The sequence below is a fragment of the Epinephelus moara genome, chromosome 2, assembly GCF_006386435.1.
Source record: "Epinephelus moara isolate mb chromosome 2, YSFRI_EMoa_1.0, whole genome shotgun sequence".
Lineage (NCBI taxonomy): Eukaryota > Metazoa > Chordata > Actinopteri > Perciformes > Serranidae > Epinephelus > Epinephelus moara.
This window is the reverse complement of record NC_065507.1, coordinates 31,626,427-31,650,770: the sequence shown is the minus strand read 5'-3', so window position 1 is coordinate 31,650,770 and position 24,344 is coordinate 31,626,427. Positions and strand designations below refer to the sequence as shown.

General features: G+C 41.3%; 2 protein-coding genes across 4 annotated transcripts in view; both read right to left on the bottom strand.

The window, feature by feature from the left end:
- zmp:0000001236 (mastermind-like protein 2) overlaps positions 1 to 15,112 on the bottom strand; it is a 46,662-nt gene extending 31,550 nt beyond the window's left edge. The window contains exon 1 of the mRNA XM_050072378.1: positions 13,811 to 15,112. Coding sequence (XP_049928335.1) covers positions 13,811 to 14,221 — 411 coding nt within the window. The 5' untranslated portion in view covers positions 14,222 to 15,112. The remainder of the gene's footprint in view (positions 1 to 13,810) is intronic.
- Positions 15,113 to 18,536: 3,424 nt separating this feature from the next.
- gab2 (GRB2-associated binding protein 2) overlaps positions 18,537 to 24,344 on the bottom strand; it is a 44,260-nt gene continuing 38,452 nt past the window's right edge. For 2 of the 3 annotated variants that reach the window (XM_050072388.1, XM_050072405.1), the window contains exons 5-10: positions 23,803 to 23,900; positions 23,362 to 23,641; positions 21,736 to 21,826; positions 21,487 to 21,589; positions 21,233 to 21,355; positions 18,537 to 21,121 (exon numbers count right to left, since the gene is read on the bottom strand). In XM_050072388.1, the coding sequence (XP_049928345.1) occupies positions 20,978 to 21,121; positions 21,233 to 21,355; positions 21,487 to 21,589; positions 21,736 to 21,826; positions 23,362 to 23,641; positions 23,803 to 23,900 (839 nt within the window). In that variant the 3' untranslated portion in view covers positions 18,537 to 20,977. The remainder of the gene's footprint in view (positions 21,122 to 21,232; positions 21,356 to 21,486; positions 21,590 to 21,735; positions 21,827 to 23,361; positions 23,642 to 23,802; positions 23,901 to 24,344) is intronic. The other variant, XM_050072396.1, reaches the window with a different exon arrangement.

Here is a 24,344-nt window from a genome sequence, read left to right as displayed (position 1 = left end):
GCCTCTAGGTAAGGTGGAGAGAGAGCAGGCGCCAGAGCATAGCTCAGCACCGTGACACCTCACCACAGCAGAGCACTAACACAAACATTCCAGCTGCCACTTCTCAGCCTTATTGGCAGAGCTGAGGCAAGAAACAAGACCATCTATGTTCCTCCTCTAGACCTGGATCTGAAGCTCTAGACAGGATCGTCTAGCAGTCTCAAACATTTGAATTAGAATTTGACAGTTGTGGAATTTTGAAGGCCAAATACATATTGAAGCACAAATACATATAGGCTATTTCTTAAGCTATTGATTGCCAGAATATTGTGAGTGATATGAAGTCCTTCAAATCTAACCACGTTCATGCCCCAAAATAACAATGATTTAGTAGAGTCCCGAGCTGCCTGCACTCAGAAGGGTGGGGGTGCTTCTGAAATTGTTACGATTAGGATAAAAGTCCAGTTTATTGCAGATTTTTTCATTTCTATAAACAGATTATGCAGATATATGCAAGATTTTGGTATCGGTTCTGGTTTCTGTTCGTAGCCTGTTTGTAGTCTGAATAGTACTGGCCAATCAGTTTGAAAAGCAGGTAAACAGTCCATGTGGAGAGGTGGAACACACTGGCCAAATTGCAATCCTGGAACCCATCAGTTTTTAATCATAATTTATCTGTATTCATATGATATCTGTTTATAGAGATGCCAAAATGACCGGCACATGAAAGAGGAAGTCTTGGCCCGGATACCCACTGGCTACACGGGTCAGCCCCAATGACAACAGCTGATTCATTGCTTTTTTTTTCTTTTCTTTTTTTTTTTGAAATATTTAAATTATTGCTCTCATCTGGGATCACCATAGCATCGCTACTGCAAAGTCAAATAGAGCAAAATGAGCAGTCAACTGATCAGATAGCAAACAAGCCAAAATAGTTTGGCCAGATTATCTGACACTTTAAAGCCAAAACTGAAAGCACAGCTTATGTTGTTAATAATCCCTTACTGCACTGGAGAACTGTGTGTGTACACAGCTAAGGCAACTTGGTAGGTAAAGTAAGGTAAGTTAAATTGTGATGGATGTTTACAACTGATAGTTTGGGCACTAACTTTCTTCTGTTTTCTCTTCCAAATAGGTTGGCTAACTTGTGGGTTCATTTTTAACCTGTTTGTCTGATTTGTTTTAAGCAATGTCGTCACATTCCCAGAACAGATATCTTGGTGAGTATAATATAAAACCAACGACTGAAACAATTGCCAGAACTATGATATGATGGAATAAGATTCAAGGTGTTATAAACAGAAAGCAAATCCTTAAAATTCTCCACTGAAGGTCAGGAAAATTCCATTGTTTAAATGGGTTGGCAGCTCCAGGAGGCGGGGTGAAGCTCTAGTGCCATCCATGATGCTCCTAGATAAATTCCCAACACACTGCACTATTTAAATAGTCAGCTGTCTAAAAAGAAAAATAGCAATTAAAGCATATATATTTTCTGTGGTCTCCATCGAGCTGAAAATGATCTGATATTTAATATATTCAAATGTTCATGTTAGAAGATAAGACGACATTCACCTGGTGTGTTTTGCCACATATTGTTATTGTCACTGCTGAGAGAAAGGCATATGCATATTTAAAAAAAAAAATCCTTCAAAGGAAAACAAGATAAAGAGCAGGATATGTCAAGGACTAGAGACCAAAAAAAACTGTAACAACGTATACTTGAGCTGAATTTGCTATTAGTTCCCGACATTCATCTCTTAAACAATGTCAGCAACATCATTTCAGACATGCAAACATTATCTGTGTCAACTGTGTTTGCGACTTTCACCTTTCATGTATTTCACATCTTTAATATTTCCCCAAGGACAACTGTAGCAAAGAACAGAACATTACCACTATGCATTGCAAATGGAGTTGAACTATGACTTAGACCCCAGAGCACAGGAGCGGGAGGGAGAGGAGAGAAGAAAAAGTGAATGCTTGTGCCTCTTTTCAGCACTCCGCAACTCTGGAGCCTGGGAACTTCAGCAGCTTGGCCGGGCTCTGAGAAATATCCTGAGCTGTAATGTAAACATGTCTGAACTCTGATCTAGCATGGCCCTCTCCTCCCCCCCTCCCAGTTTAACCCGGAATTCTGTGCAAGGGGTTTGCCAGTGACATCAGGAGCCCACTTTCTCATTTCCTGAGCGGGGTAATGACCCTGGGGAGAATAGGCTGTTTGAAGTCCTGCAAATAAAGCTGCTTTGCTCTGAACCCAATTGTTCCCCAGCAGAGAAGCGAGATGGCTGATTACATTCGGGCTTCAAATGGTTTTGTCTGATACATAAATCTGGTTGTGAAAAGCCGTGTAGGGCTGGAGTAAAGAATTTCAGCAAGGTGAAGACATTATGTCAACATGGTAACACAAGTGGACATCCACACCCAGTTCTCCAGTGGCCACTGGGATAATCAGATCTGTTTACAGCAGCAGCCGCTACAACAAGTCCAGGAAACTCTGACATATCAGGTAGCTGATTGTCAGATAAGTGTGAGAACAGTTATAGATAAGCTCCTGTTTATCCAAGCGTCACACAGCTGTCAGTGCAAACAAAACCTTCGCAGTTGTCAAGCTGGTGCACAATATGAATGCCAAAATCCAACAGAAATCATAAATACTGCATTGAGACAGTCTGTTTTTTAGGCCTTGTCGTAAACAAGGCGGCAAAGTGCCATTTGTGTTTCATTTTGCATGCAATTTGTCCCCTCAATTCACCTTCCACGCACTGCACATAAAATACACCTGAACATGCTTGTTCCCACAGGGTTCCAGTTTCAGCAATGGGTAGCAAAGTACTTGTGGAAAGACACTCCAAGGCACTACCCTCCACCCACCCTCCCTCCTTTCCCTTTTTCCCCCCTCACACACAATCCTGCCCTCTCTACAATTAAGTCAAGCAGGAAAAACCTGACAAACCTCAAAGAGCTCTCTCAGCAGAAGAAATCGCATCAGGCATGAACAGTTACCTCTACAAGGCCCCTCTGAAGATATAGATGTACATAAACACAGTCCTCTCTTGCTAAGTGACTGCCCCGAGCTTCACATATATTTTCAAGTCTAAATTCCAGATGACGAAAAACCATGAAAAATATGTTTCTTCAGTCAAATAGCTGCGATGGAACGCTAATATATTAGTCCTCCTAAAATTCCCCGTTGACTTCGATGGCACAGATGAGATTTTTTTTTTGTGTGTCTTCAGGTCCACATAATGCTCAAAATTCAAACAAAGTGCTGGCAACAACGGGAAGCATGCTGAAAGCACAAATCAACAACAAAGGGATACAGTGGGGACTCTCTAATCCAAACCCCTTGGGAATGGAGGTATTTCAACCCAGTGAAATGTTCACTTGGATGAAACACTGAATAGTGGGGTAATTCATATTCAAAACATGAAACAAGTATCCACGCATATTCACAAGAGTCTACTGCACAGTCTAATTTGCAGTCAGAGGATCAGCGAGGAAATTTAAACAATTGTGCAGCATATTTGGAACTCATTTTCATATCAGATGAACTTATCAGATCGTAGGTTAGAGTATTAGAGACATTTCATATTAATATACAGAAGGTTCCAACTAATATATTTTCTTATTGTCTAGCCTGTGCATTTTGTTATTAATTAATAGATTATTGTTCAGTGGTAAAGAATATCACAAAGCACTTAAACATGCTCAACACAGTTTCCCAGGAACATTTGAATTGTTTCGAATTGTTCAAACAGCCCAAAACCACAAAAGATTCCATTGACGACAGAATCAAACTGAGAATGGCAGCATTTGAGAACATGAAACCAGCAGATGTTTGGTATTTTTGTTTTAGAAATGGCTTAAGCAGTTATCAAAATTGCTGTATATGAATTTTCTATTGATCAACTACAGGTTAAAAGGGAACAGTGTGTGAGATTTAGGGGGATTTAGTGGCATCTAGCAGAGAGGACTGCAGATTGCAGCCAGCTGTAACTTCTCCCAGTCAGAATTCCTTCAGTGTCAATTGTTCCGGAGGTTTTTACCATGAGACGAATTATCCACAAAGGTCTCTTCCTCTCCAGTCATTTAAACCATCAAAGACACCGAATGAAGCAGTTTCACTTTCCAAATGAGTGTTTTTCCAATGCTGTTTGGCCTGTAGATGGACCACTAGCCCAGCACCTGTTAATATGTACTCATCTTTTTTTGTTGATTACTTAAGATCAAGACATTCAGGAGGTTTTTACCATCAGCCAAATTATCCGCAGAGGTATCTTCCTCTCCGAAACAATTAGACATGGTGATTTAAACTGGTAAAAACATGGAATAAAGTAGTTTCACATTAAAAAAATAGTGTTTTTCTGATGCACTCATTGCGGACAGGCTGCTAACTACGGTGGCCGATGCGAAAACGAAAATGGCCCTATATGGAGCCAGTGTTTGATTTGTCCACTCTGGGCTACTGTAGTAACATGGCAGTGCAACATGGTGGACAAGGACCCACTGTCTATGTAGATATAAACGGCTCATTCTGAGGTACCGAAAACACATCGATTCTTATTTTCAGGTGATTATACACTACAGAAAACATACTTATTACATTATATTCCGTTTCTGCCTGTGAATCTGTTTTTACACCTGGAACCTCCCATCTACAACGAGTTTGAGACGCATCCTTGTTTTTGAGGACTTGAGGACCAGATTCTGGAGTTACTCCTTAAGGAATCTGATCCCCTTTGTTTCGGCGGTGGGAACCTTTGCTGATGTTGACCCCAGCAGGATTCGAATTCTGGACCTTCTGCATGGAAGACGAGTGCTCTAACCACTACACTAAGGTCTGCCTAGCCCCCTAAATCCTACACACTGGACTTTTAAATTGAAAGTTTGAGCACTAGACACATCACATTATACGTTCTTTGTATCATGTGAGAATAAACAATGGCAAACGCATGACCTGTTATTCATTACTGCCCTGGCAGTAAATTAGCAGAGTGGACACAAAGACAAAACCTGCACCACCAGGGAGGAGATGTTGCAAGGTTGATGCTGATCATGTGTTTTCTACAATGTTAACGCAGGGTCTGAAGGTAAAGCTGTTACCTTGCAAGCTCTGCTAGAGGCCGCGGACCACAGCCAAGGACTGCAACCAGATGTCTATGGAGAAAAGGCTTTTAACCTGGGACGGCCAGCAGTTCCAGTGCAACTACAGGCTAAATTTACCCTAAAGGCCAGACTGTTATACAGCTCATACGGCAGCAGAGCTGACCTGGCCCACCTGGACTGTCAGAGGCTTATGTTCCTCTGAGCATGTACCCACTTATATTGTATCATCCCTTGAAGACTGAGGATGAGATGGGTCTACTACATGATTTCGGCAGCTCTCTTCAAAGACAGATACAGCCTTCCCATAGGCTGCTGAATAAAACATGAGGCGTGTGCGGCAGGGTGGGTTGTCTGTGTGTGTGTCTGTGTGTGTGTGTGTGTGTGTGTGTGTGTGTGTGTGTGTGTGTGTGTGTGTGTGTGTGTGTGTGTGTGAGATGGGTTGGAGGGTGGTAGAGTGGGGGAGTGGGAAGAGGGAAGGAGGATGAGGGGGTTTTTAAGACACCACTACTAGACATACTGTATAACAGATGATCCATGAATGCCTTTGATTTGACACACATCCTCACTGCCCTGCTGTGTGTCTGGAAGCTTTTGTCTTTCCTGATTTATATGTTCGTCTTTGTTTATTTTGTGGGGTTTTTTTTCATGTGTGTTTGTTGGTAGCATGGAACTTGTTAACAAAATCTAAATTAGTCCAGAAAGGAATGAGAAAGTGTGCTCATTTCAGGAAGAGAAGGCAATGCAAATCTTGCCAGGTACAGAGATGTCCCAGATTCACAGAGCACTATTTCTAACACGTTGCTGCTGCTCCTGCACGACACCACATTTGCTGAGCCTAGTCTGTTTAAGACACATTACACTGAGTTTACCATATTTTCCACAGAGATAACACAAAATCTATCATCCAATCATAAAGGCAATATGTTTACATGGATAATTATAACAACTACAATTGATTTCCTTTATGAGAGTGGTCACAAAGTTGTGTAGTTCAAACAAAAGCAAGTACTGTAGGATCAGGACCCCAAAACAGAGAGGTTTTTATGAATTACTAAAACTGCATAATCAATAAAGGTTCATTTCTAATCCCATCTTTATTCTGCTTTGCTGCTTTGTGCTAACAAGCCCTTCAATGATATATCTTTCACTCATGGGAGCTTTTACTGTACATAATGTCTCACAGGTCTTTTCTGGGAAGAATCCACTGGTGCACAGGAAATGATACATGTTTTCTGGCATTAACAACGCTGTTTGGAACTGGGTAGTCAGCAGCCATGACCAGACAGACGAGGAAGAGAGAGCTCCAATGACTGCTTAGATGTCCTCAAAATGAAAAACGAGAATCTTTTGGACACCCACTTAGAATTTCATTTGACATGTTTGGACATTATTATTTTAGAACTAATGATTTGTTGTTGAAGGTCCTGACTTATGCCATCGTGACATTAATAATACTAAAAGCTGCAGTTTATAAGATTAAAACTCCAGCCTCTATAATATCTTAGTAAACATAGTCATTAACTCAAAGGGATTGAAAAATAAAGCTCCTCTGAGAAATGTCAGTCATCAGTGAACTTTGTTTTGTGCCACTTAAAAATCTGGTGTCTGGGTTGGCTACCACAGGAGAAGCTTGTTGAAGCTTGTGCTCCGCTCTCCCCTGAGGACATAGCAATCATGATCACAAAATGTATGTGCAGCTAAGTTGTTTAGAACGCATGTATGCTGATGTTATCATAAAACCATGTTTACTGGCAAATAGAGACATTCATTTCATGCACGATTTAGCCAGAAGATGAAACTGTAGCTATTAACTAAATCAGAATCAACATACTGTCTAAACAAATGTCATCCATAGGCAGTCATTTCCTGGAAACTGACAAGCCACAGCATTACCATTGTGTGTGATATTAACCTACAACTCCCCCCTTCCTTAGAGACAAGCTGTGCTTGCAGAGATCTAGTTGGTGCTAAAAATTTATGAACTGCCCTCGGATATGACTGTGGAATGTCCAGAACATAATGTTACATGGCCCTAACTTTTATTACAATCGGTAAATCTGGCTGATGTGTATCAGTTAAAAAGCCGCTGTCATGTTTCCCTGAGCAAAATGTAATGGTGATCCCTCCTGTTTATATGGTGTCAATCACAACACAGAAATTTATGGAAGGAGAGGTCATAATATCCACCTTGGAAACATGTTACTGCCTGAGATTAATCTGGAACTACTTGAGTAAATGAATAATAAAAAGAACTATTTAATAAGCAAATGTCATCAAATGACTCCCAACTTAAATCGCATTCCATAGCGTGTACTTAACTCTTACGCCAGTGGGTATCATTTTGTTAAAAGAAATCTATGGTGGATCATAATGCATTTATATCTACCCATTTTCTGTAATTACTATAATCTTTCAATCTGACGTTTGCAGCATTTGTAAAAGAAGTATTATATTCTAAACCACTTATGATCCAGTACTGTAAAAAGTCAAACAGCTTTTGACTTTTTTTATTTTTTATTATTATAATACACTGTATACAGCATATCTGAAAACATCATGAAAACAGAAGACTACAACATTCATTACATTCTAAATTTAGGTGATAGTACTAACATATGTACAGCTTGATTAAGACCCTGCTTCTCATACTGTCCTCTGCCCATTAAAGGTCCAGTGTGTAGGATTTAGGGGGATATATTGGCAGACACGGAATAAAATATAATAAGTATGTTTCCTTGAGTGTATAAACACCTGAAAATAAGACTCATTGTGCTTTCGTTACCTTAGAATGAGACGTTTATATCTACGTAGGGAGTGGGTCCTCATTGAAGGAGTTTGCGATGTTGCACAGCCATGTTTCTACGGTAGCCCAGAACAGACAAACCAAAGATTGGCTCTAGATAGGGCGTGTTTTTGCGTCAGTCAGCATAGTCAGCAACAAGAGCGTTGGCAAATCAGTGACTTTTTTAATATGAAACTGCTTTATTCAGTGTTTTCACCAGTTTAAATCGACGGGTCCATTTGTTTCAGAGAGGCAAATAATTCGACTCCCGGTTAAATTCCCGGTTAAATTCTCCTATATGTCTGGATTTTAAGTTATTAACAAAAAATGGTGAGCACACATTAGCAGGTGTCTGGCTAGAAACACTGGACCTGAACCTGTTTTATTTACTGTTTTTACCATTTTTAATCACCTGATCCGTTTGTTTTAGAGAGGAAGAGACCTCTGTGCGAAATTTGGCTCCCAGAAAAACCCTCCTGAACAATGAACACTAAGGAATTCTAACCGGGAGAAGTTACAGCTGGTTGCAAAATGCAATCCTCTCTGCTAGATGCCACTAAATCCCTCTAAATCTTACACTCTGGACCTTTAAGGAGGCAGTAATGCCATTAGTAGAGCTTGCTTACAACTCTGATTCACACACCGTCCTCTGCCCATTAAGCTGAATGGAAGCTCTGGACATAAGCATATCAGTGCACTGCGGATTTGGGTGCTACATGTATCATTAGCTTGTGTTTTGAGCAACTAGTTGTAATGAGGGATTGCTAAGATATGTCTATGGTTGATTTTGCATTTTCATTATAAAGTTGACTGTATATAAAGATTTACAATAAAATGCAAATGCATCCTTAAAGTTAATATATCTATGTCCTCTATTCAAATAATAGAGGACATTTCAATACATATTCCATACCCCAAAATGCACAGTGCATAAGTAGAATTGGATTGTGGCTGTGTTTAAACCATATCTTGGAATGAGCACTAATCCCAAATAGAAGGAGGAGATTAACAGATGGCTTTACTACAGTATATGGAGGCCTATCTTAATGTGTTTTAATCAGAGCACTATGAGCTGCTCAACTCATCTCACAGCTACAGTCTATACAATGAGACAAGCTTAATCACATCAGGCTTACAGTGTAGTCGTGCTGTCAATAAACAGCACCCGCAGCGATTTCAGTCCTCACTAAAGGGGACTTAAAGTAATTCAGCGTTCACACCAACTGACAGCCTGCTACTCCTAAAAGAAAAACTTTAGCCTTCCCATGACAACATGGAAGTGATCTGTGGGATGAACATGGATCCCTACTGCATCCACAGGGTTGGGTAAAGCTGCAGGCTTCACTGTGGGTGGCCCCCATGGACCTGGGCTAATTGTTTCACATCACAGTCGAGCCAGGCTGAGATCAGACCACCGGCAGCTCTGATTCAGGCAGTTCAACAGCCAAACAGGGTATGCCAGGAAGCACTTACAGTGCACACCCCACCCCACACTCACACACACACATGCACACACTCTTCATCCATCATACATGACCACAAGAGAGTACAAGGAATTTCTTTTTCTCCATGCTATTTGAGTAAGCTGTCAATCCACTGGGCAGTAGTGGTAGTTACCTCAGCGATGATGAATTAAGAGGTGCGATTGTTGTGTTTCACTGTCAGCATTCATTTTCATGTTGGCTGAACAGAATGTACTTGAAATGTAAATACAAAAGGTGTCACACAAAAATTACAATGAGAGTATAATACTGTGAAAAGTGCTGTACAGGAGGTGATGCATTTTGTGATGCTTTTTAAAAAAAAATGAATCAGTCAGTTAATGGGAGATGTGTATTTTTCAGCCTGAACTCTATTTTCTCATGATCATGTATCAAAGTGACTGATGAGAACAACATTTTTTTTTTTGTTTTTTGTTTTTTTTTTCAGGCTTTTTTTTGCCTTTAATGTACAGGACAGAGTGAAACAGGGTGAGAGAGAGAGCAGGGGGTGACATGCAGCAAATGGTTGCAAGCCGCACTCGATCCTGCAACTGCTGCAGCAAGGCATTGCCTCTGTACATGGGGCGCCGGCACTATCGACTATGCTACCGACGCCCCAGAACAACAGTTTTTTAAACAGGCCCAATATTGAGCAAGTGTGAAATGTGGCCACTCCAGGCAGTAGTGCACCGTCAGTGTACGCCATCTAAAATTACTTTTTTGCCACTGACAGGCTCAGATTGTTATCACAGGTGTTGGACAAAGAAATAAAACATTTTTCTTTATCTTTTGCTTGATCCGGTCTGTCTATTATTGTGCGTAGCCAAGTTTTGCTCAAGGAGAAGTCTTGTTTTGAAGTCTCACGAGTTGTTGCAGACAAAACAAACAGACGAGACAAAGTGAATGGTAAAGATAAACATTTAATTTCTCTGTATGGATCCTCTTGGCAATGTTGTCTGAAACTTACAACAATCTGAGCCTGTCAGTGGCAAAAGCAGGCATTTTTAGTGGATGTTCAGTAACAAAAAAAGTGAAAAAAAAGGGTCCAGACTAAAAACTACTGAAGAAAATACTGAAATTCTCTCAATTGATAATAATCTGACACCATTGTGTAGACATCTGCAAACGTTTTGGTTTGCGACCTTTTCAGATCAAGCAAAGTCAAACTGCGACCCCTCATCACTGTTCCATAGTATAACTGTTCATCCAATTCATGCAGAGTCATTTTCTTTCCTTGTTTCATTTAATCATTTCCTATGTCTGGATGATGGAAATATCTTCTCTGCTTTTCCTACCCTGTTACCCATCTGACTTATCTTGCAACCCTTTTGTGAGGGTCCTGAACCCCAAGTTAGGAACATCTGATCTGTCTACAACACTACAACTGACCCCAGTTGCCCATTTTGACCTTTTGTACAGGATGCTGCAATTGTGCCAAACACATTAAGCTTAGAGTATTTTGGCATTGTGCCTTTCATGGGCAGCTCACAGTATATAGTGGCAGGAAACATAGGCAGAGAAAGAAGGATGACAAAGTTCTTTGCCCGCATCCGCTTTGGGGACATTGCGTTTACAGGGTTTCTGTTTTCTACCACTGTGACCAGGATGCCTCATGCTCCAGCTTTTAAAAAGAGCTGCTGCCGTGCGGTGGACACAGTGTTGCAAGTGGGCAAACACAACAGGCAAACACATCAGCATACAAAGCACTTTCTCCACGAGCGCATGCTGCTCTAGGCCTATAGTTCCCAGATCTGTCACTAGAACAAGACTGGGAAATAACAAAATCCTCCCAGTGCACACAGGACTGTTAATCACCAGGCATCCCTCGCCTACTGCTTTTTCAAGGCCTGTTTGACTTAAAGTAAACACGCGCAGGAAATGTATTCAGTGGCTCTAAACATTTATATGGGGGCCTTGTGCTTCAAACAGTTTCATGGCCAGCACATCTTTCAAGAAGGTGCTTAGTGAGCCATTTGTTAAAGGCATGATAATAGGGCATGACAATGCATGGCATGCTACGTGCAGCGGAGCTGTATCACTGTTTGTTAAGCCTTTAGTTTGTGTACTCTTTCTGTATCGCTGATTGACAATGTAAGATGGTTGCTGAATACTGATCTGATGAAACCTAATGTCTGTACATTGTAATACAGGACAAATGTTTTCTAAGCTCTACTCTGACCTATTTCTGAGCTGAATGTATTTACTGATACAGGTACGAGGGGAAAGACTGAAGAAGTGGTGGTGTAAAAACAGAATCTAGTGAATCTATGAATATCCAAAAGCTTTCGATGAGTTCATGCAAGCATTATGGAAAATCGTTTTGTGAGTCGCTGGATAAGTAAGCTCCCATCTCGTCTTCTTCCCCATTTCTCCAATTTCATCTAAAAGAATATCCTTTGTTAATCTGGTCTCAATGAGCAGCGTTGTTAAGTGCTGCTCACTCTGCACTCCCAGCCAGTCATAATCCATTGTGTTGTTTGCCCCTCACTTGGTGTACATTTCCATCGCAAATTCCAATGTGAACAGTCAATAACATGCACAGATGTGGCCATTGTAGAAGCCTTGCTTTTTAATTCAGAAGAATGTAGTATGGAGAACTACTACTGCACCCCAGGAAATATTTGAAACACAAGTTGTGCTCTCTTTATAGCCAGAGATTGTAACAAAATAAATCTTTTTAACTGCAAGAGTTATTCTACACTTTACTCAATTTGAATAAATTCAAGAAAGAACTCCCTGCACTGTTTATGCTGGATAGAAGCCATATAAATGCAATAAGGGGGATTTCTGCAATGGCTGCTGTTCTGCTTCACCCAATCATCATGAGTTGTGAAAAACATATTAACCTCAGGGTTGATATAAACATGTACGCCAGGACTTCATTTCCTCCTCACCATCTTGCTGCTCTCATCAGTTTTATGTAGAACACGCTACTCCAGAGTCAACATCAGTAAAAAGGAAACAGTACATGATCATGATGTTCCCTGACCTCTTTTAGACAGTCAATATAATCCATGATGTTGTTGTGTCTTGCCTCCCATCATGTAGCAAGGCTGTACTGCACCTAACAGCATGAAAACTAATATGTGAAAAGCCAGAAAGCTGCACTTTATATTAGCACTATAAATCATGGAAAATCTACTTTTCTTGCATGTGAAAGTCTCCATCAAGGCTGAGGTTAATACTGTTGCATGACATACAGCAAAGGCTACCCCGTGCCCAATTCCAGTGATGACAATAAATGAACTGACAGAACAATCATCGCTGCCCTTTTATGACTTTAGTGGAAAAAAAATATTGCATTGTTTATTTTTCCATCCAGCATCTCAAGCAAATCTCGAGCACGAACATCTGCGAGCTTTCACCCTTTTGACATTATATTGAAACGCTGCTTGGGAAATAATTCATAGTCTGGATGCTGAACTCCCTCGTGCCCAATGAAAGAAAACAACAAAATAAATCTCACATCTCTCTGGCTCTGCCCTTAACAGATGCCATACAGGAAGTCAGTCCTATCAGCAGCACTGGCAGACACACAGAAAGCCCTGCTGTGTTTCGCAGTCAGTTTCCCTACCCTATGTTCTTTGTAAGGCTCTGTTGTTGAGGGAGAACATGCAAACTATACTGTTCTTCATTCTCAATATCCTTTTCTCTGAAGACTCTCAAAACTACTCAAAATAAGGTCACACTGCTCCATACTTGATGCAGGATCCCTCAGAAACAGCAACAAAACCCCTCTTGTTAAGAAACACTTTGAGAACAAAGTCAAATGAGGTAGCATCCTCGTGAAATTTTGGTAATTCGTATGACACAAAGGAAACCAGCTTATCTGTACTACAAAGTGAGATAATGGTGCATATTAAGTGGGTTAAACAAGCCACAGAATGCATCTGCATCCCTCTGTTTGGATCAGCTGCACAGTAGAGATGCTGACATGGTTTGCAGTAAATGCAAAACATCCCCATGGCCCAATGACCCCAAAAACCATTTGCTCTGAATGGATTGCTTTGCAAACACACTTTGTGATCCTGTATCACCCCATCCACTCCAAGGGTCCCTTTAATCAGCAAAACAAGGAACCTATAGTTTATCACTCTTGCTTTAAAACATGTCCTAACTGTTGGGCCATTTGGTCCGGATTTGGTTGTCCTGTAAATTCAGACGGAGCCTTGACTGTTCATCATGAGTCACAGCAAGGCAATTTTGAGTAATGTGTGTAGAAACATAACTTATTACATTAACACTGAAGAAAATGCAGCTCTCAGATGACCAGCAGATTGACATTTTGCTCAAGTACCATGCAGAAAGAATGCTTGTAATAGCTAATGGTCTGAGTTTTGTTCTGCTGGAGGTTAGGGCAGAACTTTGTTTGCTTCGAAGCTTTAGCATCATCATCCTTTTAAGCGGCAATGATCATTTATTATCACCACCATCACTAACCGAGATTCCCCCCAGAACTCACCGCTATGCGCGTGGAAAGCTTCTGCTCCCCCTCTGAGCCCTTCTGCTCTCCATTGGCTCTGCTGTACTCTGGAGGTTGTTGGTTCGATCCCCGGCTGCCCTTCGTCTTTCTGTTCCCAGGCCCCTGCTGGACGATGTTGAGCAGGTGAAGCGTACTCTCGTGCTCCCGGTCCGAACTCTCGGCTTGACCCCTCTGGTAGCGGTTCTCGCAGGTGGAGTGGTGCCTCCTGCACAGCTCTATGCGGGCACGCAAACGCTCCACAATGGCGTTGTGTAGCTGTGGAACCGCAGAGCCTCTGGAGGTGGCCGCCACTGGCCCGTTGCCGACCCCACCGGGCATAGTTCCTAAACCAACACCCAACATGGGTACGAATGGCCCTGCAGCAGACTGAGCAGGGGTCGCTTCTCCCATGCCCGCAGGTCCCCGTCAAGTTTGTAGAGACTGAGGTCCACTGAGCTTCTAATGGACCACAGTAGGGGCATGGAAGAGAACAAGACGTATGAACTCAGCTATGATCCCATGTGGAAAGAAAAATACTACACTGCACGCACAAAGTCGCTTGAGAGAAAGACAATGTAGCCTTTAAGATCTGTTTGAAGATATGTTCCACAATTATCTAGTCAAACTGATGTTACAGTGATGCCAAAGATTAAAAAGGCACTTGCCTGTGAACTGAGATAAGGTCAGTATAAACTCACACTGGGTTCCACAGAGGCGTTAAAGAGTCCCAATGTTGCAGGATTTTATTAGTGATTTTTCCTCAGGGGTGTTACTATGTCAGTTTCTAATTAAAACTGAAATGATTTACAAACACGAGAGGCTCGTGGATTCACAGCTGGAATGAATCCACTCTTGCTTAACGACTCGACCTCTGCTCACAGATAAATTATATTCAATATGAGTCCCTTGGATGATTCAAAACCATAGCACGCACAACTTCAGTTTCATCGATGGCTACAACCCGGGTATAATGTCATCTTACTTTATCTCAAATGTGCCACACTTATGAAATAGTCCCAAAATTCAAAGAGTAAGACTGGCAATAAATTTAAAGTCAGCGACTGGTCGCCAGAATAGGAGAATCTACCAACAGACAAATCCACTAAACTTCAAGACTCACGGCATTTTTGTTTGGATTTTAGTCCTTTCTCTCTGTCTTTCTCTTTCCATCCGGATAAAAAAAGGATCTGGTTGCGAATTACAAGTCACAAAGCACGCAGCCGAAACGCAGGGAGCCGTCGCACAAACCGATTGAGATCCGTCTCAAATAGTCCATTGACAATCGTTTGTCCGTGTGGTGCACCGAGGCAATAGCGGAACTACAATACACAGACCCTCATTGTATGAACATTCCTCTTTTGACATGATCCACTCACACAGATGGAGCGGGGTCCACATGCACACTCTAGTGGAGTGAAGGGTGAACTGTCCTGCAAGGCATGGACCGTGACAGGAGGGGGAGAGGACCTCAGTAATGTTTGCTAAATATGACTCTATAAGGTTGCATTTGCAGATTGACATAGTCAGTGAAGCAGTGGCACATTTAGGAAGATATTTACGGTTTAAAAGATCTGCTTGTGATGGTGTTAGGAGGTCTTTGAATATGTTGTACTTGGTAATAAAGTAGAGGGCACTTCCACTGTTTCTTGTTGGCTACTTCAATGTTACATAAAGCCTGTAGACCTACATGTATACATTTAGTGTGTATAGTTTCTACAATAACAGGAAATAAGTAAATAACATCAAATAAATATTAGAAATAATTAGCCTCATTAAAGTAAACAAGGGTGTCAATATACAACAGATATGCAGATATAATTGATCTTTAAAGAAACTGAAGTGAAAGCCAAACTATGACCATAGAAATTTTCTGTAACTTGTCAAATTATGAAATAAACAATAAGGCTGCAAACATGTTACAAGGAGAGCTATGTTTCAAGGTGTAGGACACTCTTTTTGAACTACTCTAAATACCCAGCATGCAACTCAAGTTACATATTAAAAGACAGAACACTCACTCATTTACAAGGAGGACACAAATATGAAGCATAGCCTACTTACATGTTAACTGACTCACATAAAGACAACATTTAACTCAGACATATCTATGGACCCCTGGAGTGCACAGGCAGACATATTAAATGAACCAATGTACCAATATACTGCTTAAAGGAACTGACTGGCCCCAGAGATACTTGTAGGCCAAACAAGACCAAATGGGGTCCTCATTTTTCAGTAACTGAGGGCGGCTGTTGTGCCTGACATCTATGTAAACTAACTCTTCTCTTATAATTAGTTAATACAGCTGGCTGGTTGGCTGCTTACTTAATGCGTCCCTCAACACTTATAAGGTAAAGAAAATGTAAGCTTCTTAGTGGGGCTGCATGATATGCAATATGTAAATAAATGAATAAATAATAATTATAAATCATATTATGATTATTTTGACTGATATTGCGATGTGAGTCGCAATTGTAGTGGAAAGGGTAATTTTTGCATTCCATCTTCAGTGGAAAAATGTATGTAAAAATAATGATAATGTGAATTTTGCTGGGGTCTGTACCAAACAAGCATGCTCCCTTACCTGTGGAATATGATTTGTAGGCTGGGGCATCTCTGTAGTATCACCATGCCTCATTTACAATAGTATGTTGCGACACATTTCACTTTTATCAAAAAATTCCAGCCCCTGCAATTTAGATATTGCACTTGGCCATATTGCGATATCGATAATATTTCAATTATTTCTGCAGCCCTAGTATTTAGCACCTTTCAAAATGAAATATAAGTAATCTCAGGTGGTTTTGGCTCCATTAACAGACACATTCATTCATTCATCATCTGCTAACTCAAGATGAGGGTCATAGGTGGCTGCATACTTACCCACTATACTGTAGATGAAGCCTTACACTCAGGGCAGTAATCATAATATATACTGGGGGGCAGGGGACAGCCTCGGTGCCAGCACAGTAAGGGTTACAAACTCAGACAGGCAAACACACTGACATTCAGAGACAGGATGCATGTTTTTGCAAAGCAGAAGGAAACTGAAGCACCCAGAGGAAAACCACACAAACAGGGAGACCATGCAAAGTGCACACAGACAGAGCCAAAGAGGAAAGCAATCCTGTGAAACTTTGCCTTTGCCCTTGCCTTGCTGCCCTTTAAAAAAGGTAATTAAAAAGTACAATAATCGTAATAATAACACTAACAGTAATGGAGTAGTTGAGGGTTTTGCATCCTGCCCAGGCTGCTTTGACAGGGGAAGAGAGATTGGCTATTGTGGTCACCGACCTGTTGACTCTGCAGTTGTGGGACAATCTCTTGCCACACTCAGACCACCCTGCTGACCTGGAAGTGAGCCTCAGACCCCAGAGCCATTAGTCTGGCCCTCCTGGCTACTGATGGAAGCAGCATGGCACTAACTACAGCTCAGGCTTTAATTCGATCGTAGTCTTTGGGGGGTCGGCCCCTTCTTAGTCTTAGTGGAGTTATGAGATTAACATGATTAACGCATGAAGATGACAGTTGTAGTTACTCTAAAGACAGCCTGCAATAAGAAGATTCATTATATAGCAGTACACCTGCAGAACACTGCTGGTAAATAACTGAGTAAAAAGGTATGTTTTAGGTGTTTGAGCTAAAAGTTCAGTTATAATTTGATTGCAACTTTTGGGGGTGATTTGTGAAGTCTAGAAAGGAAAGGAAATATTACTTAAATTTTTGCAAGGAATGATACTAGAAGATATTTCTGACTTTAAGAGCCCTAGAATGTAGTAATACTGTTGTACATAAATGTCTTGCAGAGTTTTAACATACACCGGGGATCATATGTTGTCATACAACAAGTCTAACTGGAAAACGGGGTAAAATCCAGACCAACTCAGAATCTATCTCCAACTGTGTAACACTTGCAAAAGTTTACAAACCTGCTACTTCACAAAGCCACAGATTACTTAAAAACCCCATACCCCCATTTTGTAAGGATGTCTTTATGGATCATAAGAACTGATAATGACAGAATAAATATCAATATTGTGTAGAAAATGTTTGTTTTTTTGCTGCCCATAGCAGAAGCAGACCAAACATAACTGGCCTTTAAGCAGACACTGGCCAGTATCAATATCACTGGCATTTTATTTTTCAGCTGCCCCTCTTAGTCAGTTAGTCAATCTGTCATTGGGGTCTTGGTTGACTAAGAAATTGTTAGCCAATTAGTCATCTTTATTTTGTTTATGTGGACATGAGAGATTAGTCATTGGTCATTACTGGAAAATCAAAGTCATGCAGCACAGTACCATCCATTTAACAAGTACATGATTTAGCAGATCCTTATTTCTTGCAATGTTTATTTATAAGTAATAACACAATAAATGTATAATTGTCCAATTTAAGTCACTGTTCCTGCGTGTAAAGAATGAGATTATTTGTGGAAGTGCTGCATATTTGTACATGTTTGGTATGAAAAGGCTTTTCAATATACAGGCATGAATACTGACTGAAACCACTGGTATGTGTGTCAGCTACCAAAATCCTACTGTATCTATCTAGTACTTTATCAATGCCAATGGATGCAGCTGCTGTCCTAAACAACAGGGGGCAGCAGACATTCAACTTCTGTGCATCACAGCACCAATTCAGTGTGGGTGAGAGATGAGTAATGGCATCGTGGCAGCCGTAAAACAGTGTTTTGGTTCTTATTTAAAGAGGACCCTTCACACCAGACTTTCACTTCTTGATTTATTCTATGTCCACAGTTTAAGTCTACCATAATACAGGGAGAACAAAGTATTGTATTCTTTTGTATCCCAGATGAACTGTACCACATTACCATCACACTGGCATCGTTTGTCATATTGCTTCACAAAATCAAGACAGTTTGCATACATCAATGTTAGTAGTGAGAAGATTTCCTTGTTGGGTTGTTTTTTTTTTCTTTCTTTTTTTACAATTATCAACTGCAAAATGCACAATAAATTAATAAATTAACACACAAGCAATCTGCGAATGCTTTACAGTAGTAGCAATAACAGTGGTTAAAAAAATGATCTACTAGTACAGTATGTCAACCCAGTGACAGTCTGACAGTAGATCTGAGCATTGTTTTCAATCTCGCCCAGTCAGGCTGTCATTAAACATACTACAACTCACAATCTACCACAACACATACACAGCTCTTCTGCTTACAACGGGCATCTCTAGATAATAAATTACACATCCATTTCACTTCAGAGACTGACAGGGAGACAGGCTTTTCTTCAGTCTTTTCTTTCCTCTCTTGCTTTCGCTCTTTGTGAATCACAGTTCGCCCAGGATGGGCTTTGCCAGTGCAACTCAAACATGCCAGCCTCCCCATTTCATGTACAGATCATAAAATTTGGGAATTAAAAAAAAAAGAATAAAATACACGCTGTAACAAACTTAGCTTAATTTAGCCTGACCCCGTCCTCATGAGTATCACTTGCTTACACGTATCAGTAAAAAAAATAATGATAAAAAGAATACAAAAAGCAGTAAAAATGGTAGAAAAACATTAAGACGTAAATCTTAATGAAATAATCAATAATACCATCTAGCACTGCATGGCCACACTAGTCATAGAAAGATCAAATAAGTATTCACCCTTCAGTGGTTCCAGCCCACAATGAAATACTGGACTTAAGTTGAACTAGAAACTGATCGCTCAGTTGTCCTAAATACAATATGGCTCTCACTTGAATAATATTGTGAATAATTAAATTTCTCCAAGGCAAAAATTTACAGTCAAAACTGAAATGAAAATATAAGGCAAATTAAACAAATAAAAGAGTTCAGGACATTAAGAAAACATTCTTTCCCAAACTGTTTTTTAAGTGACGATGATCACTGGCAAATCTTCATTGTGGCAGGTTGCCTTTGTGAGAAAATGACAATGTTACATTACCGCCGTGCACTTTTTGTCTCAGACAAGTGCATCAAACAGTCAACAAGATGTGCTGCAAATATGTCATTCTATTAATAATTTACATACAGGAAACAATTACTCTTCAGAGACATAGCTGTAGTGTGTGGCATATCAAAGACTGAAGACATACATCAGTGAATGGTTGAATTCCGGAAAACATAAATATGCTATTCTCCTTCTACTTAGCTTGTATTTATGGTCTCTAGAGAGAGACAGAGAGAGAAAGACAGAGAGGATATCTGAACTCCTTGGAAAGTACATCCCTCCTGCTTTATTTTTACTTCCTCCAACTCAATAATTTTCTTGGTCAGTGCACATTTACAATGAAATGTATTAGAATATTACCTGAAGTGAATTGACCATTGAAGTCAACCCTACAAAGACACAAGATGCTTCTTCTTCTCTTCATTCTGTACATTTGGACGTTACTGACTTTGTACCTGCATTGAAATAATTGGCCTGCCATCCAGCCTGACAGCTTTTTAAATACGGTTTGGGCTCATACTTAATAGAAACCGAGGCAACAGCCACGCACGGTTATCATTAGGGCTTCTGACACGGGCCTTTACGTATTTGTAAGGCTGTATTTTCTTCCCCCTCCTCTTACCAGACATGCACTGCTAAGCTGAAATGATTGCCCGCAGTGAAAATAATCTCTTCACTGCTTCTGCAAGACTCAGCACAAATGATAGATTGAAGTGAAAAGGGAGAGTCTGCCTGCATGCCAAAATTGGAGTGCATCTTGGCATTCCTGAGACCAGTAAGCATACTCTTACAGTATATTAATATGGTTATCGACCAGTTAGCCGCCGCTACTCTTTTAAATGGCTGCAGTTGGGTAAATTATCTGCTGGATGCAAAATGTTTGACTGTTGCAGAGGGGGGGGGGGGGGGGGGGGGGCGGCTTGGATGAAACACTTGATTTATAAAGGTTGGATCAATGAGTAAGGATGATATTTTCATATACATTATTAATTGTCCTTAGACTGTTATAACAGTCTGCATGAAGAGCTTTGGCAGGGCGCTTCACCTGTATGGCCTGATATCCTGCGGGTTAGCAGTGCATTGCAGTAAAAATCATCACAGAGAACAGGCAAAGATAGATTATGGCTTCTTGTCCAAATATTTCAGTCTTTAACAAGCCCAGCCAGTATTCATAGTAATGATAGAAACATGATACTAGAGATGCTTGACTTTAGGTCATTTTTGTGTACAGGTCAGTGTCAGGACTTGACCCCCTTGGCCGGTTCAGTAGACTGCCGCACATCGGTCCACTCCTGCATGGTGCTTTGCAGCGCCTGGGTCTTCTCCTTGTCGACTTGCACATAGTCCACCTTCTCATCAGACGTCACAGAGGATGTAGAAGGCTGCGGGATGATAAATAAGCCAAGAGTGAGATTATGACCTGAGGGCAGACTGCACCATGGTAGAAAGGAGAACAAAATCTGTGATAAATTAAGTCCACAAAATCTGTTTACTTTTCTGTGTGGGCTGGGTGATCCAGGCTGGAAGTCCAGCGCTAGGTAGTCCACGTTGCCACACTTCCTAGGGGCCGGGCTGCTGGTACCACTCACGGCTGGGGAGGTAGACGCTGGGTTCTGCTAATGGGGACAAGAGGGAGGTTTCACTCACACTGGGTGCAGTGAGTAAGCGTAGCACGCAAACAAGTGGATCATTAAAACAAAGAACACAATGTGCTCTCCTGATCTCCCCTCCAGCTATTGGGACTCACCATAGCCACATAATTCTCCTCACTGTCTGCAGAGTCGGTGCTGGTGATGCTTTGTGTGGAGATGGGCCGACAATGCTGCGAGGACATGGAGTTCATAGCAGGCCTGAAGCAAAGGAGACGGGACTGTGAGTGCTTCTACCTCCTGACCTCCCGCAGAAACGAAATACAGCACCAATCTGTACCATCAAACTGTGCGTGTGTGTGTGTGGCCTTGGGTAACCTAGCTTGAATGACTGATATGAGACTCACATGGGCCGTGTCCAGGACATGGTGACTGGGCTCTTAAATGGCAGCTCATCAATGATCCCATTGTTCTTCAAATCAAGAGGTGTTGGCTTCGCTGTGGAAAACAAGAGCAGACAGTGTCAACAAAAAGAATTGTCTTTGTGAGAACGATTAACAATACAGATTTTAGAGCTGATCAGAAGCCAAAAGTGGTGATTAAAAACAAAGCAAAACAAAAACGTGCTTTGAGATCAGTGAGAACTTTGCTGTGAAAACCTCCCAATTCTCCCCCTGAAGACCTAACATACTGAGATCTCAATGTTAACCCTTATAATAGGGGGACTACATCTAAATATACAGCTCAATTCAAAACAGGATCCCTTATGCTTGAGATAAAACCAAAGCTGCCTGGGAAAAAAATACTGAGGAATTAAAGGGATAGTTCCGATTTTTTGAAGTGTGGTTGTATGGCGTACTTATCTATGGTCAGTGTATTACTAGTCTCGCTCACCAGACCTTTCTCAAGAAAACAAAGGTCTGGCTGCGCCGACTCTCACTTTAAGATTGGAGAAAAAAACGCCCCGGCTTTTTTTATTTCTTTCAACCAATCACAATCGTTCTTGGCGGTGCCACAGCAACAGTGCGCTTGCAAAAATACTGCCGGGGGGAAACAGGTTTTGGTGTAACACGCCCACAAAAATATCGCCTACAGTACGCGAACCATGGCAGAAAAATGGCTACATCCCCGCAAGATCAAACACCGCAAAAGTTAGTAAAGGACGTTTGTCGACTATGACAACCGGAGGTGGTAGGGCGGGACTTCAGCGGGTGGCTCGTTCCGCCCAATGAGAAGCTAATCTATGCAGCGAACTTCCGCCCACTCAGACTAGTGTATTACAGAGAGTAGATGTCAGTCAGCAAGGCCCCTTTATGGTGAAACAGGCTGGAGTCTGACATGGAAGCTAAGCATCCTACTGCTGGAGAGGGGTCAGCAACAAAATGTATTTTCGCCACCTCAAAAAGTTCCTTCTAAAAATATTAATAGCAGTTTGAGTGTATGCTATATTTGGAATGTTTTTACTGAAGTCCGATGGTGAATTTTAACGGGAAAATGAAGGTGTGATAGCTCTTACCTCTACGCCAGGCTCCATTGAGAAAAACAGTGATTTAACATTGCTGAACACAGGAGCTGCTGGTGTACTGCTGCCTCGAACAATCATTTTGTTTGTGTTATTGTGTGACTTTGGCGTTTTAAAGGGTTAGTTCAGATTCACCAAAGTCACACAATAACACAATCTAACTAACTGGTCGAAGCAGCGGTAGACCAGCAGCTGTTCAGCTAGCTAAAATGACTGTTTTTGTCAATGGAGTCTGGTGGCTTTGACAAGAGCAAAGATGGGGAACTGAAGCCATTAAAGGATTCCCTGTAAGAACGGGCTGTCTGACAGAGAGGTAAAAAATACTCTCAGTATAGTGTACACTTGTGGCTAAAATACATTTTTGTTGCTGACCTGATTTATTATTATTTCAATTCTTAACATATATAAATTTATTTTATCATAATCACTATAATTGGATATATGTTTCTGTAATTTTGTATTCTTGTGATGGAAGACTTGAAAAATAAATTAATTAATTAAAAAAACTCACATTTCCTGTTAGGTTTGAGGTTGCGGTTGATGGGTGGTGGTGTGACATCACTGAGACGGCCGGGTCGGTGACACAGGGAGGCACTGCTCCCCTTTCGGGCAGGTAATGTTGCAGAGAATCCTGGGAAATCAAAGTGATGTGGCCCAGGGCTCATAGGGATGTAGATATTCTTAGGACTGTCAGCCTGGGCAGCGCTGAGTGGCGAGGAGCCAGGATTCATGGGCACATAGTTGTCATCTGAGTTGCCGCTGTCTGAGCGCGTCAGAGGCGTTTTGGTTCTCTGGTGTCAAAAGAGACAGAGGGCACACGACTCTTTTAAACTCTCTGGGCTCAATATTGCAGTAAATAGAGTAGATATACATATTCTATCTGTGCAGGTTATGATTTTGCACTAACATCTGTCTCAGGAGGGAGTGCAGTTTAAGGGAGAGAGTGACTCACCAGGTAGGAGCTGAACCCGTCATTGACAGACTCCACAGACTGGCCTGAGTTGTTGAAATGGATGGGACGGTGATGGCTGTTGGTTTCAAAAGAGGAGCCTGTGGAGAGAAATCAATATTTACTGCCATAAACTCTAAAAGGAAAAGAAAAGTACTCCTCGAGTGAAATTTTACAGTGCAAATACAGGATGATTTAAACAAAAACGCCTGACATTTCAAGGAGAAAACTCATGTTTCTAATGAAACAAACAGAACATAAGTGACATTTCATTAAATGCTTCACTGGGTTATAATTAGTCTTCGCAGCACAGGTGTGTGAACAGCCTGTAGCCTCACTAACAAGGGTCACAGGTCAATTCTTGTCTCTGGCTATACAAGGCCTGAGCATGGGTTTGGCGAGGCAGAGAACACAGCATAATAGGAGGCCGTGCATTGTGTCTGCGAGTGTTTTTTTTTCATTGCTTATCAGCCTGGAACGAGGCATTCTGGAGCAGGCTGTATGGCTTGAATTTCATTAGCGTCTCAACAGAACAGTGTCTGCTA